The sequence below is a fragment of the Sceloporus undulatus genome, chromosome 1 (assembly GCF_019175285.1).
Source record: "Sceloporus undulatus isolate JIND9_A2432 ecotype Alabama chromosome 1, SceUnd_v1.1, whole genome shotgun sequence".
Lineage (NCBI taxonomy): Eukaryota > Metazoa > Chordata > Lepidosauria > Squamata > Phrynosomatidae > Sceloporus > Sceloporus undulatus.
Window position 1 is genome coordinate 333172278 of NC_056522.1, and position 22389 is coordinate 333194666.

The following is a 22389-nucleotide window of genomic DNA, read 5'->3' on the forward strand; positions in this document are numbered from 1 at the left end:
TCTATGTTGCAATGTAATAAGATGGAATAGATGTAATATATAATAACAGTACCTTTTAAAATAGTAATTGTCCTGCATTACAGTTGACTGTAGAGAATCTCTAGTCATGTATATCTGTTTTTGATACCTCTACAGAATAACTGTCCAGCATCCTCTGCCCAACCAATCAGAATGTAGGAAAATCTACAGATATGACGGAATCTACTGTGAATCTACCTACCAGAAGTATGTTGAAATCTGTGTGAGTCTTTCTTCTGGCTCGTGCATTAGTTCTGTCCCCCTATTGAGAAGTTAAACATGCATTGACAACTTACACTTCTGCTTGAATGAAATACCTTTGAAATGGGGGACAGATATATGTTGTTTTCATACTTGGGAATTGTGCTCTTGAAGTTAAAAGGGAAATAAATAAACCTCTAGGACTTTATTAAATCTCTTAGGTATGCTTCTGTATATTGCAGTAAACAAGTACTTAAACCCAGGAAAACCTAGGCAAAGTGTATTGCACAGGTGCTTCACATCTTAGGGATTTGAAAGGTGTGTTATGTATAAATTAGCTGTCACTTTTTTCAGTCGTGTAATGGAATGATGAGTTGTAATTTGCATAATCCTTTAAGAAGGCAAATTATACTGTCATGTAGCAGACTTAACATGCTAGCTAAGATTTCATAGCTTTGAAGCTAATTAGTATGTACCTTACAGGACAGTTAAATTGAAGCTGAGTCCTTTTGCTTTTTCAGTCATTTGCCTTTGTCCCTTGCCTAACAGTATCTGAATGTGTTAGTGACTAAAGAACATTACAAGTATATTGGAGGGAACCGTTATAGACAGATATTGGCCTCCGCAAGGAAATGTAATATAGTTCGGATTTTAATATCTTCATAGCATTTTCCCCCTATTACATTGTAGGTTAGATATTCTTTCCTTTCTTACAGGCATAAATTAAACAGTATTTTTGATCCAGGTAGTGCAGTTTGTGTGCAGAAATGGGTTTATGGATGTGAATCATCTGTACTAGATGCTCAACAGGCTGATGTGTGTGATAAATGAGATGATATCTAATCTTGGGGAAATGCATGCAGAACTCCTTTTCAGTAGCCTGCAATTGGTACCTATCAGTATTGTATTCCCCCATATCTGGTTGACTGCTGTCAAAATAAAAATTAAGAAGTATATATACCACTGTTGAGAACAGATAGTACATAGGATATATTTTGATGGTACGATAGGAATGTTTGTTAGGTTGCCATACTGTCTGTCTATACAGTATCTATAATAAGATTTACATAACTAAATAGAAACTAGTTTTGTGGCTGTGTATTTTATTGTTGTTGTTTTATGCCATTATTTGAACAATGTCAGTTGAAAATCATTTGTTTGCTAGTTGTTTTATGCTTTCACTTTGGAGCATTAGTCCATTTTCCTGAAATGTTGCTAGCCCTAAATTGTGGCAGTGTTAGATTTTCAACCCTTTATCATTTCCAAGATATAGCAGCTACAGTAAAAAAAAGGTATAGAAGAAAATTAACAGGTTATGGGATAATATTTTCATTAATGAGATATGACATTGATCAAAGCAAAAAATGTAATTAAATTACAAACAGAAAATACATTTATCTTGAATAATCAATTTTAACTATTACAATATGACTACAAATCTATGAGCATTAGCTGTTGATAACTAGGAGCAAGAGAAAGAGCTTATAAATAAATTCCTGATTAAACTATAAAATTCACAGAGATTGTTGTCACTCAGGATGCTCCATTTACAATATGTACAGTTGTCTTTCTCTTGTTCTAGGCTGCTCGCTCTTGACTAGGTTCATATGTTTTTCCTTTCCTTGCCATGGCCTATGTTGTAGTCTAAAATTGCCAAAGAGAATTGAAAATTGTGATTCTGAAATAATTCTAACCAGTTGGAGTAGGAAGAAATTTATTTGATTTAATTAGAATAATCTGACAGGGTATATCAACATCATCTTCCATGAAAAGAGATTAAAAGATTGATATCAGGGATTTAACCCATCACTTATTTATTTCATATGCAAGAACAAATAATTTCAGATGTTTTATACTTTTGCACAAGATTTTGAGAGGTTTTGTGATTTTTTTGGTGCTAATTTGTACTTCAGGACTCTTGAGGAAAAAAATGTTTGAATTTCTTTGTGCATATCGACATTTTTTTTTACAGAAATGGTGTACCTTGTATAAAATAAATTGTTTTCACTATAAAGAGTTGTTTTGCATTTAAAAATCCATTTTTAATGCAATCTAATTTTTCTCAAAGAAAATTCAAAATCCAAAAAAAAAAAAAAATCTCTTGGAAGTTGACAATTGTCTCAGTGGAATTTTCTACTGGGAACATGAACATTTGCAAGTTGTTAACTGCCTTTGTGTCAATCTCGACCCATGGTGACCCTGCTGATGAGACATCTCTAAGCCCCCTTGCTCTCCACTACTCTGCCCAGCTGCTGCAAACTCATATTCATGGTTTCTTTAATAAAGTCCATCCATCTAGCATGTGGCCTTCCTCTCTTTCTGCTTCCTTCTAACTTTCCCAATATTATTGTTTTTTCCAACAATTCATGCCTTCTCATGATGTATCCAAAGTATGACAGTCTAAGTTTTGTCATCTTGGCTTCTAGGGATATTTCTGGCTTGATCTCCTCTATAATCCATTTGTTTGCCTTTTTGGCTGTCCATGGTATCCTGAGCACTCTTCTCCAGCACCACATTTCAAATGAGTTGATTTTCCTCTATCTTCTTTCTTAACTGTCCAGCTCTCACATCTGTACATGGTAACAGGGAATACAATAGCTTGTATGATTCTGACTTTTGTGTGGAGTTGTATGTCTTTGCATTTCTTTTCTAGTTCTTTCATAGCCGCTCTACCCATTCTTAATCTTCTTCTGATTTCCTGGCCGCAGTCCCCATTCCAATCAATGTTTGAGCTTTTACTATTTCTATTTCCTCATTGTCTAGCTTGAATGTGTGTAAGTTGTCTGTGGTCATTATTTTTGTTTCTTTATGTTCAACAATAAGCCTGCCTTTGCACTCTGCATGATATGCACTTACCTATTTACCCTTTTAATTTATATATAACCTTTCCTGAAAAGATCTCAAGACAGCTAACAGTGCAAATATAACTTTTAATATAATGTCTGATTTGGCCCTACATCAAAGCCAAAGTACAACTACAGACAATCAGTTTCCTCAGGCAATAACCATTTTTCAGAGACATTTTACTTTTATTTACATTTTCCCTTCATTAGCATGAGCTAGAGGCTATCTGATATGGGGGAATAGCAATATCTTTTTTCCAAGGTGCCAGGGACTGATACTATATTAGTGCCCATTGACTGCAATTCTTGCTTTCTTTCCTGGAAACTCTCCAGGGACCTGCAATCATTGAGCCAGAGCAGATTTGCAGGACAAAGCAGTTCAATCCTGCTTTGTCCCAAATTGGGTTGAACCCCCAATGCTCGCATGGGCAGTCTGAATGAATATGGGCTGACCACATGGCATGGCATCAAGCTATGCCACTGGGTAATTTTTTTGTTGCCTCTCCAGATTAATGGTCTTCTGGAAGAGATCTGTCTTATTACCTCCTTGGAGGCATTTAAGAGGGCACTTAAGATGGATCTCGTCCAGCGAGCTTACCCACCTGACCTTATGTAAGAAACATTTTCAGGCCATTATATAATTCTATTGCATTACCACTTCATGCTGAGTTAGTTTAATTGTACTACTTTATTGATGTGTTTTTATACGTATTTTATTATTGATGTATGTATTTTAGTGCACTGTAATCCTGCCTCGATCCATCTGGGAGTGGTGGGAGAATATTAATAAACTATTATTATTATTATTATTATTATTATTATTATTATTAGATGTTTACTCATAGGACTGCAAATCCTATGAAAAGAAGCAGGAGGACTTGTTTCTTCTGTCTTACAGTGGCTCGCCTTGCCTTCTCATCAGGTGCCCCTTCCCTCTGGACAGATTTTTCAATATATCATGTCAAACAGAGGAAAACAAATCTTGTGTTGGTACCACACAGTTTTAGTTCAACAGTACAAACACACACTCTTTATTCTAGAGCAGAGCCTCCCCAAATTAAGACATCCAGAAATAAGATGGAAACAAGTTTCGATCCTACTCCATTTCTCCTTAATTGTTCTATGCTGTACCAAATCCAGTACAAGAAAATTGTCTCATTGTGTAGCCTCCCTGCTACTCTTTGGAGGAGCCCCTATTCCTATTTTTAACTGAGTTATGCTTGCTGGGTTATGTATGGAATGGATAATCTACCTCATAATTCCTTAATATTTCAGGAAACATTGGCCTGTAATGTAATATAAAACAATGTCTGAGGGAGCATCTTTCTCCACATGCATGCACGCTCACACACATGCTTGCCCACATGTGAGGGTGTTTCTTTTTGACCCACCAGTGGGAGCATTTCCCTGTGTGAGAACATAGAGAAGGTCTTCTCAGCTGTGGTGCCCTATTATGGAATGATGTCTCCCAAGAGGCTGGGCTCATTCTCCCTGCAAGTTTGTTTTTAGCTTCCCTCGAGTTGAGCTCAGGTCATGGCAACCATGTGGGTGAGAAATCTCCAAGACACTCTATCCTCTACTGCTCTGCTCAGGTCCTGCAGGATCAGGCCTTTGGCCTCCCTGATTGAGTCCATCCATCTGGCATGAGCTCTACCTCTCTTTTTGCTTCCTTCTGACTTACCTAGCATTATTGTGTTGTTGTTTTTTGAATGAATTATACCTTCTCATACAGTGTGCCTGATGGAAATAGGCTCCCTCTTTTCCACGTTCCCCCCTTGGCTATCATACAGGGAACTAGATTGGAAAGGGTGAAAACAACTGAGCAGTGAGCTCCCATTCATGGAGATAGTCTGCTTCTGGTTTTCAGGAATGATCCCATTACCCTATTACTATTCCCTTCATCCCATTTCTCTTTCAAAAGCCTTTGGTGATGGTGGTGAAACTTGAAGGAGCCTTTCTAAGGTATATCACCTTTCACCAGTCCTGCTAGGTTTGTGTTTATCTGGCTTTCCAAAATTTAACCCCCATATACATGTTAAATTGATTTTCTAACCTTAATTAATAAAACCTTGAAGTCCTAAAAGTAAGCAAAGGGAATATCTCTCTCTCTCTCTCTCTCTCTCTCTCTCTCTCTTTTTCTTTCATACACACACACTAGGGAAACATATTTTTCTCTATCAGTCTAGTGACTTATTCTGTGTTCCTGTTATTAAATTGGACTAATATGGAATATAAAATGCATTAATGGATTTTTTTACTATGTCCAATTTGAAATTCAATTTTAAATTTTCATTGTATTCATCACAGTGCTGCTCCTAAATTCTTATCATATCATCACAACATACTAGTTGGAGTGATGATCTGCCCATTTGTATACAATTCCAGACATATTTTTATTAATAAATATTTCCAAACTAGGGGTCTTCAACTATATAAATTAAAAAGCGACCCACTACAAAATATCAACGTATGTAGACTTTATTTTTCCCCCAATGTATTTTAAGTTATGCTTTTAAAAAACGAAGCTATAGAAATGATGAGCACTGCTTCCAACAACTTATAGGCACCATTTTAAAAAGTAACAGGTAAAAAGATTGGGTTGGATTAAAGAGTAAGAGCAGGAAAAGGTATACCCTACCAGAGAAGTACTTGCTTAATATATTTGTTTCTCCAACGGAAAATTATTAATTTTAGCATTTCTCAACCACTGCAGGAACATCTTAGAATGTTGTTCCTTTCTGTGTAGAAGGCTTTTCCTTAACCTTTCCCCTACCCCCTCCATACTCATCTAGTGGTCAGTGATAGGGGCAAGGAGTGTCAGATTGAGGAGGTGGCTGAGCTGGAGGAGGGTGGGAGTACAGTCCTCAAATTTAAATAATTAATTAAAATTTTTTTTATATCCCGCCCTTCCACGATCAGGGCGGCTTACATCAGAGTTAAAACACAATCAATACAGAGAAAGGTTAAAACACAAATACACAATACAGACAAACCAAAAAAAATAATAAACAAAAGCCCCATAGCCCAACCTCTTGGCCACGGAAGGAGGGAGCCGCAGGATTTTTATTTGGGGAATGCCTGTTGAAACAGGAAGGTTTTTAGGTCCTTCTGAATTGGGCCGGTGGTAGTCAGAGCGGAGCTCAGTGGGCAGCGATTCCAAAGGGCTGGGGCAGCGTGGAGAAGTCCCCGTGTGGTGGAGGCTAATCTAGCCCCAGCACCTTCAGTAGTTGCTGCCCAGACGTTCTGAGGGGGCGAGGCGGAATGTACGGGGAGAGGCTGTCTTTTAGGTATCCTGGGCCCAAGCCATTAGGGCTTTATAGGTAATCACCAACACCTTTATTGAGCTCGGAAGCAGATGGGCAGCCAAGGAGATCTTTCAAAACCGGTGTTATGGCTGGTCCTGGGGCACCAGTGACCACCGGGCTGCCATATTCGCACCATTTGAAGCTTCCGAGTTGGTATAAAGGTTGCCCCATGTAGAGTACATTGCAGAACAGTCTCGAAGTTACCAGGCATGTACAACAGTTTCAGGTCCCTCTGGGCCAGGTATGTGCGCAGCTGGCGATCAGCTGAACGTGATAACAGGTGCTCTTGATCGTCGCATTCACCTGAGCTGTCAGGTGAAGCGACGAGTCAAGAAGCACCCCACAGACTGCGCACGGGTCCTTCACAGGGAGCGTGACCCCGTTCAGGACAGGTGACAACCGTCATTCCTGGACCACGAGAACCTATCACTAGTACCTCCGTTTCTCTGGATTCAGCTTGAGTCGGTTTTCCTTCATCCAGCCCATTATGACTCCATACAGGCCATGAGAGAGAGACGCCATCCCCAGTCACGCATCAGTCGGAGACAAGAGAAAATAATTTGGGTGTCATCAGCGTACTGATAACCCCGCGCCCCAGTCTCCGGATGATCTCTCCCAGCGGTTTCATGTAAATGTTAATAGCATGGGAGACAGAATGGCTCCTTGGGGACCCCAGTTTTAAGGGCCCTCATCAGAGCACACTCTCCCAGCTCACCATCGGGACCTCCCAGAAGGTAGGACAAGAACCACTGGACGCAGTGCCCCCGATTCCCACCTCTGCCAGGCGTCCCAGAAGGACCATGGTCTATGGATCGAAGCCGCTGAGTATCCAAGAGCACCAGCAGGGACACGCTTCCCCTGTCGAGCCAGACATCATCGACCAAGGCAACTATGGCCGTCTCAACCCGTAACCCACCGGCGCCGTTTTGAAATGGGTCCAGATAATCCGTTTCTCCAAGACTGCCTGAAGCTGGATCGCAACCGCCCTCTCGATCACCTTACCAAAAATGGTAGCAGCAAAACGGCGATAATTATTATGACCAGGGGTCGAGGGAGGGCTCTTTAAAATAGGTTTACAATGGCCAATTAAGTTGAGATGGAAATACCCATCCCTCAGAGATTTAAACTATCCGGCGTAACACAATGTTGCCGCCGGTCCCCCCTGGGCCGTAGCCCGAGGGACAGGATCAAGAGAGCAGTTGTTTTCCAAACACTTCCGAGGATCTGGTCCACATCCTCGGTACTCATCAACTCAAACTGATCCGTTTAACATAGTCCACAGAGCTCTGGACACTCTACCTAGTTCTGCTGAAATGTCGGCGTTCAGCCTTCGCTTATACGAGAGGTTTTATCTGCGAAAAAGTCGTTAAACAAGTCACAGCGGCCTTAGAAGTTCAAGGATCTGGTTCAGGCGGGAGGGAGCTGAGTTAGCTCCTGACCACCCTGAACAACTCTGCCGGACGCGACTCAGCGGACGCATTACGAGCACCATAGAACGAATTCTTGTTGCTCGTATTGCTCTCCCGTAGTCTTTAATAGTTGGTCTAGGAGAGCCTTGGTCGTCTAGCGAAGGTGTTTCCGCCAACGGTACTCTAGCCGCGCAGAACCCGCTTCCTTGCCCGGAGATCTTCCGTAACCAGGGCTTACGTTTGGAAGCAGGCCTGAGAGGGCGCTTGGGAGCGACTGTGTATAGCCCTAGAAAGACCGGTATTCCAAATACCGGTGAGGCATCAACAGAGTCGCCGTCATTTCCAACCGTGAGCCCCTCTAGGCTTCTTGGAACTCTCAGGTTCATCAGCCTTGGAGGGTGGACATCCTAACAGGTCCACCACCCCGGGGGGGATCTGGGTAGAGGCCTTGATTTTCACCTCTATTAGGAAGTGATCCGCCATGGCAGGGGGGAACATTAGCTATTTCCACCCACGGATTTTCCACATCCGAACAGAAGACCAAATCGAGAGTATTACCGCACAGTGCGAGGACCCTGTATCAGCTGGACACGGCCCATGGCCGCCATGGTATCCTGAATTCCCGAGCCGCACCAGATGGAACATGGCTGGCCGTGAGGGAGATGTTGAAGTCACCCAGGACAAGAAGCCTGGGTTATCAAAGGCTCAGAGGGAAAAAAGAGAGAAAGGGGCTTCAAGAAGATTTTCCTTGTCACACTTTTCTTTTACTTAAGATGCCCCCTTTTCAGGCCCCCTTTGAGCCTTAGAATATTTGATGTCCCAAAGCACAGACAGAACTACCGTTCTGTTGCCTGTCCCTTAAATAATAATGGGAACTAAACCAGTATTTGGAAAGCTGGAAATAGATTCCCCCTGTTTGAAATGCCAAGTGGAATTAAGGCCCAGGACTGAATGAGCAGAGCGCAAATGAACTGCACGCTTCCGGAACTCCGGAACATCCATATGGGGGCCGCCATCATGACATAAGTGACGCACACATAGACTTCGGTGCATGTCATTTACGCATGACTGCGCCAATGGCACACTCGTGACATGCACATGGCATCCCAAGAAGAACCTGTTTTTTCCAGGTTTTTTCTGGGGACAGTGTCCTCCACAGGGATTATGTACTGGGCCTAAGTTTCATGAACCGGTATAAATTTACCAGAGTTTAGCTTGCATTGGGCTGTTCAGTTCTACCACCATCAGCTTCCTCTCTCCATTTTCTCTCCCTAGCTTACTTTGTGTTGTTGTTGTTGTTGTTGTTGTTGTTAACTTCTCTCAAGTCAATTTTGACCTCTGATGATGCTGTGAATGAAATATCTCCAAGGCTCCTGTACTCAATCGAATTGCTTACTTCCTGAATACTATGGCTGTATCTTCTTTGATTGAGTCTGTCCATCTGGCGTGTGGTCTTCTCTTCTACTGCACTCTATCTTTCCAGCAATCATTTTTTCTAGTGAGTCAAGTCTTTTCATGATATGGCCAATATACAACAGCCTCAATTTGGCTTGGTTTCTAGGGAAAGGTCACATCCAATTAGCTCTACTACCCATGTGTTGTCTTTTAGCCATCCATGGTAGCCACAGAACTCTATATCAAATTTGTGAATATTCACTATTGTTTTAGTTATGGGTTTAGTTCTTAATGTTCACATTAAACCTCCAGAGAACCTTGACTACTGCCCTGACTTCAGTGTGCCTCGTGTCTTGCTTGGCGTTTGGGTGGTGCATTTCCCCCACTTTAGTCTGAAATTTAAGTAAGCTGTCCGAGATGCTGAGTCTATTTGGGATAGGTTAGTGTGACATTAAGGTCTTAGCATGACAGTGTTGCTAATGAGGTTGGCTAGTAGTTTTTTCCTTCAAATAATTTCAAAGATATGGAGCCAATATGACAAAGGCTCATTCTCAATAGCCATCTATCCCACCATTTTTGTGATGTAGCAGGGTGTAGTGTTTTGAGTGTTGCATTGCAACTTGGACACCATGGTTTAATTCCCCACCAGCCAGTGAAATCCACTGAGTGACCGGGGAAAGTTACATGCTCTCAGTTAGGAGAAGGCAATGGAAAACCTCCTCTGAAGAAATCTTGCCAAGAAAACCTTGTGATATTGTTGTCTTAAGGTTGCCATAAGTTGGAAACAAGTAAAGGCACACAACAACACAACAAATCTGAAAAGGCCCTTTGATAATAATCCACTAAAGTGTGGCATGTGTCTTCCATCAGGAGGAAAGATACTGAGACATTTAGGCTTTTGGGTATCACCAACACTTTAAATAGTGTCCAGGACTGACTTACAGTATGCAGCAAATATGTAATGTCTGGTTGTTTCTTCCATATACAGTAGCTAGTGTTAGTAAAGTCATTATTACATTTCGTATGCACACCCGTTAATGTGCAATTGTGGGATAAAAGAATAGAAGGTCAGCTGTTTTTAGGTGAATAAGAATGTTATGTTTCTAAATAAAACACTGAAGTCTTTTTAAACACATATTGGCCCGTTACAAACGGGCCTAAAAGTGCACGCTCCACACTGCTAGGTTGAAGAAGGGGTGCATTTCCGGATGCCCCCAACTGTAGCACGCGCAGAGCGCGCACAAAATGGTGGCGGCCATTCCACACGGCCGCCGCCATTACGATGTCACACCACCGCCTCTAAACGGGGTGGCGTGGACGTGACATGTCAGGCCACGCCAGGGCGCATAGTACGCCCCTTCCTGGCCGCAAAAGGAGCCCGAGACGGAGCTCCTTTGCCATTTGCATCGCTGGGCGAGCCTCAAGGCTGCGCCCAGTGAGCAGAGGAGAAAGGGGCCAAGCGGCCCCTTTCTCTCCTCCCCGCCACCACGGGTGTCCTTGGGGCTTGAAGCCCCAAGGACACCCCTTTCCAGGCTGCGGGGAGAGGCCTTTTGCCGCTTCCCCACAGCCTGGAAAGCTGCGGATCAGGGCCTCAGCAGCTGCCGCTCTGGCCACTGAGGCCCCGATCCAGCTGGGAAAGGGCGGGTGCAGGGTGCCACTTTCGGCGGTCTGTAACCTGCCATTATTTTAAATTTTAATATATTATAGTCTTTAAGTAGAGCTTGTGAGATGAATTTAATACAAACTTAAAACAAAATTTTGTAACACTTAGACTGTAATATTTTTAAATTGAATATTTCCCAAACAATTGAGTCAGGGATTTTCAAGGAATAAATAAACCACAGTGAAACAAAAGTTATGAATGCATTATTAATGTATTCTATTCATTTTTGCAGGTTTGCTTCTGAACCAGGGACAAATAGGTCATAACGGGTGCTTAGATCTAGAAGAGCCGCGGTGTATATATCATCAGCCATATATGATGATATGGATGTTTTTATACTTCCATCTTTCAAATGTCTATAGTTAGTATTGTATTTTGAGAACTTTTTACTCTTAAGAAACATCTTATTGAGAAACATTTTCTCCAAGAACTATCATTTGTCTCTAGTTGGTCCCTTATCCTTTAAGTAAATAATCTTGTTTAGTGTCTTTCCATATGCACAAGACAGAACCAGTCTCTCCTTTTTTCAAGTGCAGACAGTTGTGACTGTATGACCAAATTTTCAAACTGTGCTCTAGATCACCTTTTCTCACTTTGTGCCCTTCAGTTTTTTGTACTTCAATACCCATGTTCCTTAATATAGACTGTGATACTATGGAGGTAAGAGTTTTAAGTGAAACAATTGGTGGGCACCAGGTTCATGGAGGTTGCTCTTGGATATAAGGGCTTGTGTAAGTTGCAAATTAGTATACATTAATATTATTCCAGCTATCTTGCATTTGTATAATGAAATTCAAATAGGGGAATTTCAAATTGGAAGCTTTATTTATATCAGTAATTTAAATCAATCTTCTCTCTTGGTGAGGTAAATCATTATTTTAATGAATAAATTTGTTGGTTAAATCAATATTTCACTGCACTGATTTCAAGTGGAGAGAGTGTGTTTAAAGATTTCTAGGAGACACTAATGCATATTGTTTTCTATCTTACATATTGACTGTAGTATCACGTGAGGGACTTGCCGTTTCAAAACTCAGCATTTCAACTAGAGCAAGAAGCTTCGTCCTTGTGACATAAATATGAAATTTAATTTCTTTCTAGTAAAGTTTGGGTATCATAGATCAATATAAAAAAAAAACATGGAGAGTTAATGGCTGTTGTCCAGTAGAGTAACTAATCCATAGTAATTGTAATTACATCCATTGAGTTAATACGTAGAGAGATCATAGAATCATAGAATCAAGAGTTGGAAGAGACCGCAAGGGCCATCCAGTCCAACCCTGCCATGCAGGAAATCAAATCAAGCATCGCCAGCACAGGCATCTAGCCTCTGCTAAAGACCTCCAAGGAGGGAGACTCACCACTCTCGAGGGATTGTTTCCACTGTCAAACAGCCCTTACTCTCAGGAAGTTCTTCCTAATGTTGAGGGGGAATCTCTTTTCCTGTAGCTTGCATTCATTGTTCCGGGTCCTGTTTCCTGGAGCAGCAGAAAACAAGCTTGCTCCCTCCTCAATATGACATCCTTTCAAATATTTAAACAGGGCTATCATATCACCTCTTAACCTTCTCTTCTCCAGGCTAACATCCCCAGCTCCCGAGTCGTTCCTCATAGGGCAAGGTTTCCAGATCTTCACCATTTTAGTCGCCCTCCTCGGACACGCTCCAGTTTTCTCAATGTCCTTTTGAATTGTGGTGCCCAGAACTGGACACAATATTCCAGGGGGGGGCCTGACCAGAGCAGAATACAGTGGCACTATTACTTCTCTTGATCTAGACACTATACTTTTATTGATGCAGCCTAAAATTGCATTGGCCTTTTTAGCTACCGCATCGCACTGTTGACTCGTGTTCAACTTGTGGTCTACTTGGACTCCCGATCCCTTTCACATGTAGTTTCATTCAGCCAGGTGTCCCTCATCCTATATCGGTGCATTTCATTTTTCTGCCCTAAGTGCAGTACCTTACATTTCTCTGTGTTGATTTCATTTTGTTAGCTTTGGCCCAGCTTTCTAGTCTATTCAGATCATTTTGAATATTTCCGTCCTCTGGAATATTAGCTATTCCTCCTAATTTGGTGTCATCTGCAAATTTGATAAGTATGCTCCAATTGTCATCCAGGTCATTGATAAAGATGTTAATAACACTGGGCCCAGGACAGAGCCCGTGGGACCTGCTGGTCACTTCCTCTCCAGGCTGAAAAAGAGCCATTGTTGAGCACCCTTTGGGTTTGGCCGGTCAACCAATTACAGAGCCATTTAACAGTTATTTGTCTAGCCCACATTTTCAAAGCTTTTGCAAGAATGCCAGGCAGCATGAGCTTTCATAGACTCAGCTACTTCTCAGATGCATATACGGAAGTCTACGAAAGCTCATGCCCAATTCTTTATTTCAGTAGTCTCAAAGGTGCTATAAGATCTCTCTACATATTGATTCTACAGACTAACATGGCTATATCTTTGAATCCATTGTAGTTGGTGCACTTTCATTGCTTTGCTTTGCGGCACCCCTGCATTCACATCAGGGCATTTTTATGCAGGTGGAAACATGCACATTTTCTGCCTTGGGTTGGACTATCCTGGTTCTGTTTCCTCTGGTTTTTAACCCTGGAGGATGGCTTTGATCCAGTTTCTGCCTGCTTTGGAAGCATGCATTATCTAAATGCTCTGCCTTCAAAGCAGTTGGCCCATCTGTTCCACCCCAAAATTACAGAACTTAGCTCCACTTGCCCTTGTATCATTTAATGTTAAATAAGGAACAAGAAGTTCAGAATCAGAGAATTCACCCATGTTTTTAATTCAGTAAAATGTTCTTCTCTTTATATTTGAAAACATTCATGCAAAATTCTAATTTAGCTATTAAGATTCTTTCTCTTCACAAAGGCCCAGTACACACAGGCGGGGAAACGCCACCGCTCTTTGCTGCGGATCATTACTGCAGCAACCAAATTGTGTGGCAATGATATGCCAGCAGAAAGAAGCTGCCTAGAGCAGCTTCTTCCTTAGGATGTCATAAGGGCTGTGATGCAGCCCTATGACAGCCCTTCCTGGCACTGACGTTTGGGTGCTCATGGATACGTCCCCCATGTGGGAGGTGCCACTCAATAATGGTGCTGCCCGCACATACTAGGACTCAGGAGCGTGTGGTTGCTATACTCTCCTGAGCCCTAGTTTTGGGCCCATGATGTTGCTTCCCGCCCGTCTGTACTGGGCCAAAGGTTCTCTCTCTCTCTAATGAAAATGGACAATACCATACTGTTCCTGTATTCTTTTTGCACCTCTTTACAATGAAAGGAATCAGCTTTGCCAAACAAACAGCGAAAGACATCGGAACCTATAGGCTACATGTTGTTGGATGAAGCACGTTCACAGCTGGATACCACGCCATAAGCATCAATAGGGATGTTGCTTTCTATTTCCTATGCAGTTGCAAATAGGATATAACTTGTTACAATTGAAGAAGCATTTCCTTCTGATGCAAACTTTACAAAAAATTACAATTAACAGATAGTTGGAAATGTGTAGTTTTTAGAAGAGTAATCTGGTTTATTATATTTTAATGTTTTATTTGGCAGCAGTTTTCATGTCTACTTGCCACATGTTCCCAAAATGCCAGGAACCCACCTGGAAGTTGCCCAGCCAATCTCACAGGGGTGGCATCAGGATGCTCTGAGAGTTACACACCACACCCTTATGTACTACAAAGTGACTATCAAGATTTTCAGACCAGCACTTAAGCACTGGTAAAACACAGCTAAAACATTTAGGAAGCATGTGTGTCTGACAGCCTGATATGCTTCCTAAATGTCAGGGAATCGTCAGCTCTCCTCCAGCTTCCCTGAATTGTTCAAGGAGAGGCAATTTCCTATTAATACAAAGTTTCTGTTCATAGGAAGTTGCCTCTCCCTGAACGATTAAGGGACGCTGGAGGGGAGCTGATGATTCCCTGACATTTAGGAAGTGCATCAGGCTTTCAGACATACATGCTTCCTAAATGATTTAGCTGCATTTTACCAGTGCTTACCCAATGGCAAATGCTGGTCTGAAAATCTTCTATGATATTGTAAAATGACTTTGGGCCAGAAAAGACTAGCAAATTAAAATTCCTTCTGGACAGCTTGGGAGTGTGGTGTTTACACCACACACATTCCCAACATGCCCGGAAGCCACCTAGAAGCCACCCAGCAAATCACAGAGGGGGAGATTCAGGATGCTCCGGGGGGGAGGGGTTGTTTACACACCACATGCTACCGGAGTGTCCAGAAGCCACCCTGGACTGCAGTTGGGCTGCTTAAGGCATCTTTTTTACCAGCCCAAAAAAGAGCAGATCTTTTCTACTCCTATTTGGGTCAGCTCTGGGGAGATTGGGGCCGCAGCATGTGATTGCTGTGGCTGCAGAGTGACCAGCTCTGGGGTGGCCCCAGTCTGCCCTTTTCAGCCATCTGTTTTGGCCCTTTGTCATGGCTCCTAGCTGTGAAAATGCTTTAAAAATAACTGGAGTTTTAGTAAGATCTGAAATGCACTTACTCTGATAATAACTATTCACTTCTAAAGTCCATGTTGATTGATATATATATATATATATATATATATATATATATATATTGCAGTAAGGTAGGGAAGTTAATGAGCATTAAATAGAAGTTCCATGTTTTATGTTGTTCAAGTGCTATACTTCAAACAGCTAAGAGAAAGGTTTTTTCTTTTTTCTTTTTTGCATTATTTAATAGGATATTAATTCCAATTAACACAATGTCCTAGTAAAGGGGACAAATAAATTCCACATGAGTATTCAGGTACCATATACACCTGGTATACTATAACTTTGGTAACAAAAATATATATTTCCTGTGTTCTAAAAAGTATATACTTCTATTCAGTTTAACTTTTTTCCAATATGTTCATTTTGCATCAACTCAATTGAATCAGACACTTGACTTACAAACAGAACTACTGTTCTCTAGTTCAGCATATTTTGTGTGATTATTTTGCTCTAAAGCAGTGATTGTATTATATCAGAGCAGTTAGAGAAATCAGCAAGGACACTAAGCTGTGAAGAGGGCAGTACGGACTGTGGTAGTGCTTTCAGTGCTGTTAATAAGCCCTGGAACAACCTGTAGATTATTCACTCTGAGGCTTTTCTGTAGTTAAAACCCAAATTCCAAGAAAAAGGTATAGTGGAGACTATTCCTCTGTTTGACAAGATTATCACAAAGCTTTTGAATACTGAGATTCAAATAATGGAGCACTAGACCAAAATGAGGATACAATTTTTCATTAATTTGGTTCAGAGAGGAAGTAAATCTGTAATTTTCTCCCCACAAATATATTAGAAATCAATCAGTGCCCCTCTTATGCTTATACACTTATTAGATGAAGCTGCAGCTATTCTTTTCTTGTGTCAACTACACCCAACATTCTTAAGTAAACAATTAGCGATCAGAAATATATAAGAGGTTATTCAGCACTTTTTAAAATGAAATATTTCTCAGTCCATTTTGAATTTTTAAAATTTCCCTCAATTTAAATTCCTTGTTTTCCGCTGGCAGGCTAAGACCTACCTGTTCAGACAGGCTTTTAAAATGGAATGGTTGTAAAGGAAAGGCTTAGGATGTTGTTTTGAAGTGTTTTTATACAGTTTTATATTTTTAAAATGTATTTTATTCTTCTAATAGCTATCTATTTTAACATTGTAATAATTTAATTCATTTTTAATGCACCTCTTTTCTATGTTTTTAATTGCACTGGGTCTTTTTAATGTTATGAAGCTGATGTCCCAGTTCTGGAAAAAGAGTGGGATACAAATAAATAATAATAATTGTATAATAAATAATAACATGAGTGTAAGGCATTTTAGTAACCTCATTCCTTCTAGGGCTGCAAGTTAAGTATCTAAAATGGGCAGTTCTTGTGGTCTTGGCAGTCTGACGGGCCAAATTTATGAGTCGTTTGAAATTATTATAGTTCTACATTTGTTTATGCTATTGTTCATGAGAAAGATACCCCAAAAACCATCCACCCAACCACCCATCCATCCCTTTATCTATACTGAAGTCAGTGAGGACTTGTCTGTATCTTCATAAAGTTTTTGAGAATGCTGGTAAGAGATAGGGATAGAGGACCTCTTTTCCAAATATTTTGATTTGGCTTTGAATATATGCACTTCTTACTTGGTTAGCTAAATGCTTGTTATAAAAATATGTAACAGATGTTGCAGTGTATTGCAATACCTATGGAAAAGTGTGATTTTTATCCACAGATGTCCATTAGAGATATAAGAGATGTTACATAGAAAATGATTATATTGTAGTGCAGTGTAAAGGTATTTAATTAAAAATGCAGAGCTGTTTGGCTACCTATTAGTGCTATTTCCTAATTTGAATATGAGATATGATGCTTAATACATTATATAATATATCTATGTCTCTCCCTAGGAAGACTGTGTGTATCTTATTCTTATAGTAATAAAATGACCTAAAAGATTACTAAGGTGTCTGCTCATTCTCCCATGTTAAATATCATGAAATTTAGTCATTTAAGCATCTTTGATGCTATATCTGTCTGTATGGATTATATAATTGGTCATGAATTGGAAGGTTAGGTAACCAGAAAGTGACAAGAGGGAACTCAAGCAAGGTTAGCTAACAGATGGCAATGAACACTCAATCCTGCCATTTAAAGAGATAGGGGTGGGACCACGTCTGTTTCATACAACTTGATGATTAACTGTGGTGATTTCAATGTTGCATACTGTAGTGTTACATACAAATATTTCACACATAGTATAAGTGTATGTGTTTCACATTGTATATACTATTTTATCTCACACAATGTATATCATAGAGAGGAAGACATAATTTTTCTTTCTGTTGTAATCAACACTTCAGTTTTATACCAAAGAAGCCAGACTCCATTAGGTGAATGGTGATAGCAAAAAACTTGTACAATTTTAGGTTCTTGTTGCATAGGCAACATTTCATAAGGTTCTATGGGAAGATCCTTTATTTCAGGAATAGCAGCATGTTTAAAAAATGTTGCCTTGTTGATTGATTGCTGCTGATAATTATGTTGCATGTTGGACACAGTGAAAACTGACAGAAGATATTTTGATTCATATCACCCTGGGGACACTGTCATGTATACAGTCCAAGCATCTGCATCTCCAACAAACTGTACTGTTGAAATCTGCAAGAAAAGGAATAGCATCAGATAAATATCCACAAAAGGATGGCAGCTGAGCTGTTCTTGGATTTATAGTCACTTGTTTGTCAGATATAAATACAAATGCCATTCACTTCCTAGTTCTTTATTTCAGTAGGTTACACCTGAAGCCTTTATGAGCTTTGGTTTAATAAATGGATGTTGAACAGCATCAGTGTTGATTGGTAGGTGAAATATTTCAGAATTAGTGTAAAGAAAAAGTGATGATATTTATGTTCCATACATGCATAATAAAGTGATATAGATGCCAAGCCCACCATGCATATTCTATTTTGTAATGTCCAAAACCTGATTGGGTCAGTCAAACAGCTTAAACGGGCAGACCTGTCAAATAAATCATACAGTGGACCCTTGTTATACGCTGGGGTTTGGTTCCAAGATCCCCTGTGTATAACAAAATCCATGTATGCTCAAGTCCTATTAAATATAATGACATAGCAAAATGGTGTTCCTTATAAAAAATGGAAAATCAAGGTTTGATATTTAAATTTTATATTTTTTTGAACATTTTCAAACCGTAGATGCTTGAATCTGTGTATAAAAAATCCATGTATAAGAAGGGCCGACTGTATAACCATTAGTTAAACTACTCCATTTCTCCACATTCTGGAGTGTTTTTATTATTTTAAAGAAGTATATTACTTTTTACCATTAGTTATTAAATTAAGAAATATATTTGCATGCTTCTTATGTTTACATATATTTAGACATATAGATTTGTGTGATCATTTTGTGCCTTCTGCATTCTCCTACCTTCAAGGGCCTTTTCATTCATCTTTTTAAAAAAGAAAAAAAATGAGCATGTAAAAGATGAGTATGCAGATGATACTGACTCAACATGATCAAGAAATTAATTTACAGATTTTTTCCCAAGATTTGAAGGCAATTTCATTTGGGTGTGAACATTTGTTTTAGCAGGTAAAAAGCAGAATTAAAAATAGGAGTAAAATTGTGTGATAGCATATTGAATGTTAGTTAACTGTTTGAACATAAGGCTTCCTGTAACAGTTACAGTGTAACTTGATGTATTAATCAGCACACCATCAATTATTGCAGTGCTGAAACAAAATACGAAGCTAGATGTTCAAGCACACAAACCTGAACATTTCACATTGTGGGAGCTGACACTGAGAATGTTGAAGTGATAGTATACAGTAGCTCCTCCCAATTCGTGTGGAATTTGTTCTGGAACCCCCCCCCCCCCATGAAACTGGTGACTCGCAAATATTTGAATCCCATAGAAAATAATACAGTGCATGTCGAAGGTGCCTGTATGGGGCCACACACCACCATTTCATCCCTCCCTAAAGAGTGAGACCGTGGACTCCAAGTCCACAAAAAGGGAGGGGCAAGTGTAGATGCAGATTGTGCTGTATGTAGATTGCACTCTCATAAGAAATGCTAAAATTCTCCAATGAGGTAAGTGACCCGCAGCATATACACGTTGCTGCGCATCCCTTAAGTCACAAGTGAGCCATTGGCCCACTTGTGACATCCACCCAGTGACCCAAAAAGAACCCAGTTTTTCCAGGTTCCTTTTGGGGTGGAGGGATGCTGGGCAATTTGGCTGCTGCAGCGTCCCTCCGTGGGAAAACAGGCCACCGCCAGCCTGGACTTTCCCAGAGGTATGTATTGGGTCTGAGTTAATATACTCTGTATGTTTCTAAAATACATAGACATTCATTGGTTTAGATACACTTCAAGTAAGGTTGGGAATGGACCAGCAAGAAGGGGCAGCTTGAAGCCTCCCCCACTGAAGATGTATTGGGGCTGTGGCAACCAAACACCATACTGCCTTGAATCCAGCCCAAAAAGGAGCAGAAAAGATTAGCTCTTTTTTGGGCCAGAAAAAATCAACCAGCTTTCTCTGCCCTGCCAAAGCCCAAAGCCAGCTTCAAGATGTTTGAGCAGCATGTGGCATATAAATGATGTGCCTCTGGAGGATCTTGATGTCACCCACATCTGGACAGCCACCTGACATCTGGACGGTTCCAAGGCAGCTTTGGAACATGTGGCATATAAACACCATATTCCAGAGCAACCCGGATGGCAGTTTCCACTTCTCTTCTAGGGATATGGCTTGTATTGTTGCCAGGTTCCATATGAATGTGATTATTGATGTTATGCATCGGTATTGTTGATTGACAACATGCTAGTAAACTTGACGTGAAGAAGATCCCATATATGCAAATGTTGGGCTTTTATTGTTGGTCTGTATGTCTTTGAGAGTCTCTGTCAATATGCCTCTTGCATATCAGGGAGATCACATCAAAACCTGAAAACTATTATTTTGTTACAAAAATTTTATAGTAATCACAAACAGGAAATTACTGTTCTTCCCACTGCCCATCTTTATATTTGGTATAATGCAAAATATCTTTCTCCTCCTCCTCCTCCTCCTCTTCCTCTTCTCTCTTTATTGTTATTCTCTTGCCCTGTTTTATTATCAGTTATTTGCAGTGTGATACTTAACCTTGAGCCATAGACAGAAGGACAGTGCTGCTGCATCTTGTGGAAAACATGGAATGGCTGTTTTGTATGTGTATGTCAGCTTGGGTAGGGTAGTGTTCAATGTGCTTTTAATGTGTCTGTCACTTTCATGATGTAGTTAGTTTCCACTAGCTTGAGGCTTGTGTTCTGGAGACCACAGTATGCAATCCAGATGGCGGTGCAAACAATGTCTGTCAGTGACTTACAGGTAGATATAATGAACCAGAAGGGTAATCAGAGAGCTGCAACATGCAATTTGAATATGGATTAGCATACCAAGAGATTGTTAAAAATGTATAAACAGCTCTGCTAAAAATATTTAGTGTATATCAACATCAACAGCTTGTGTGTGTCTACATACATAATGAAGCCATGACAGTTTATGTCTGATATGCTAATGTGTGAGGCCAGTAGCATACCTGGCATAGGTTTTTTTTTTCATACAGAGAGCATGTTATGCACATAAAAGGCCCCAGGCTAGGTTTCTGTATTCTAGGTTAAACATTGTAAGGTAGTGAGTCCCTATAAAATATTTTTGAGAGACTGTGTTGAGATTTGCAGCCATTCAGAAAAAGAGAACTTGACTGAGTGGCTACTGATTGATGGAATAAATGGTGACTCCTTTTTACTTTCTTTATAACAAAATAAAAGTTTGAATCCAACTATCGTGTAGTGGGCACCAGTTATAGCAATGGTATGTTCTTCCTCTTTTTAATGTAGAGGTTTCCCATTCTTCTGAAGCAGGTTCAGAGAGTGCACTGGGAAGGTGGGATTTGCCTCATCCTGGTTCTCCTGATGGAAGCTCGCCTTAAGTGCCTGGAATTCAGCATGCCTGGGCTTGCAATCAAAAGGATTCAACTGCCTTCAAATGAATGAATGAATGAATGAATGAACAAATCCAGTAAGGTTAATAACCTCCAGGAGAGCTGAGTGTGGAGTATTAGCTAAAAATACTGAGGTGGCAAGGGAGTGAGAGAATGAATTGACCTGCTCCACTTCCTTCCAATTTATAGTATTAAAGAGGAGGCATGACTGGCTGGCTAGTTGGATTTCTGAACACGAAACCCCCTTAGAGCAGGTTAGGGGTCCACATTAGCCCCCTGGAGAATTTGGAGGGCGACACTCGCACTGTACCTACTCCAGCCGAAAATCACTTTTGCCCCCAACACAGTCTAATGGGCATAGAGATATTCTCCCTGTTTTAGGGGCTAGAGGGTATTTGGGGTCCTTTTGAGGCAAATTTATTCATGGGGGGGGGAAGTTTTGATCCCTGTGGGTGCGAGGGTATCCAATGGCTCTGAATATGATGGAAATGCCCTCCACACCCCCAGAGGTCATTTTGTGGCATTCTGAAGCAAAACAAATTTGACCCTCTGGGTCATTTCACTCACCCATGCCCTATACAGTGGACCATTATTATACGCTGGGGTTTGGTTCCAAGATCCCCCGTGTATAACAAAATCTGTATATGCTCAAGTTCCATTAAATATAATGACATACCAAAATGTCCCTTATAAAAAAATGGAAAAATGAGGTTTGATATTTGAAATTTATACTTGGTTTGGTGTTGTGTGCAAATGTAGACCTATGCTACAGGCTGATTCTGGCTTAATACTGATGTCTTTTTTGAGCATTTTGCTTGGGCTTTCACAAAAAATACCTCAGTATTTTTTCCTACTACTTGATACTCGGCACTTACTGGACTTACTCTTAAGAAAAAGAAACAGAAATGTTTAAGCATAAACTATGTAACTGGCTTTTACAGTATCTGTAACTGCCTTTCACATATTTTCACCATATCTGAAAGATACTGGGGGAATGATTCAACAGTAGCTAATTTCTTCAGC

The 22389-nt window shown here is 40.5% G+C and overlaps 1 protein-coding gene across 2 annotated transcripts in view; it reads left to right on the forward strand.

Annotated features, from left to right (window-relative positions):
- Window positions 1–22389, forward strand: part of NPAS3 (neuronal PAS domain protein 3) — a 952772-nt gene that overhangs the window by 136929 nt on the left and 793454 nt on the right. For both annotated transcript variants that reach the window (XM_042477645.1, XM_042477653.1), the window contains exon 2: window positions 136–225. In XM_042477645.1, coding sequence (XP_042333579.1) covers window positions 136–225 — 90 coding nt within the window. The remainder of the gene's footprint in view (window positions 1–135; window positions 226–22389) is intronic.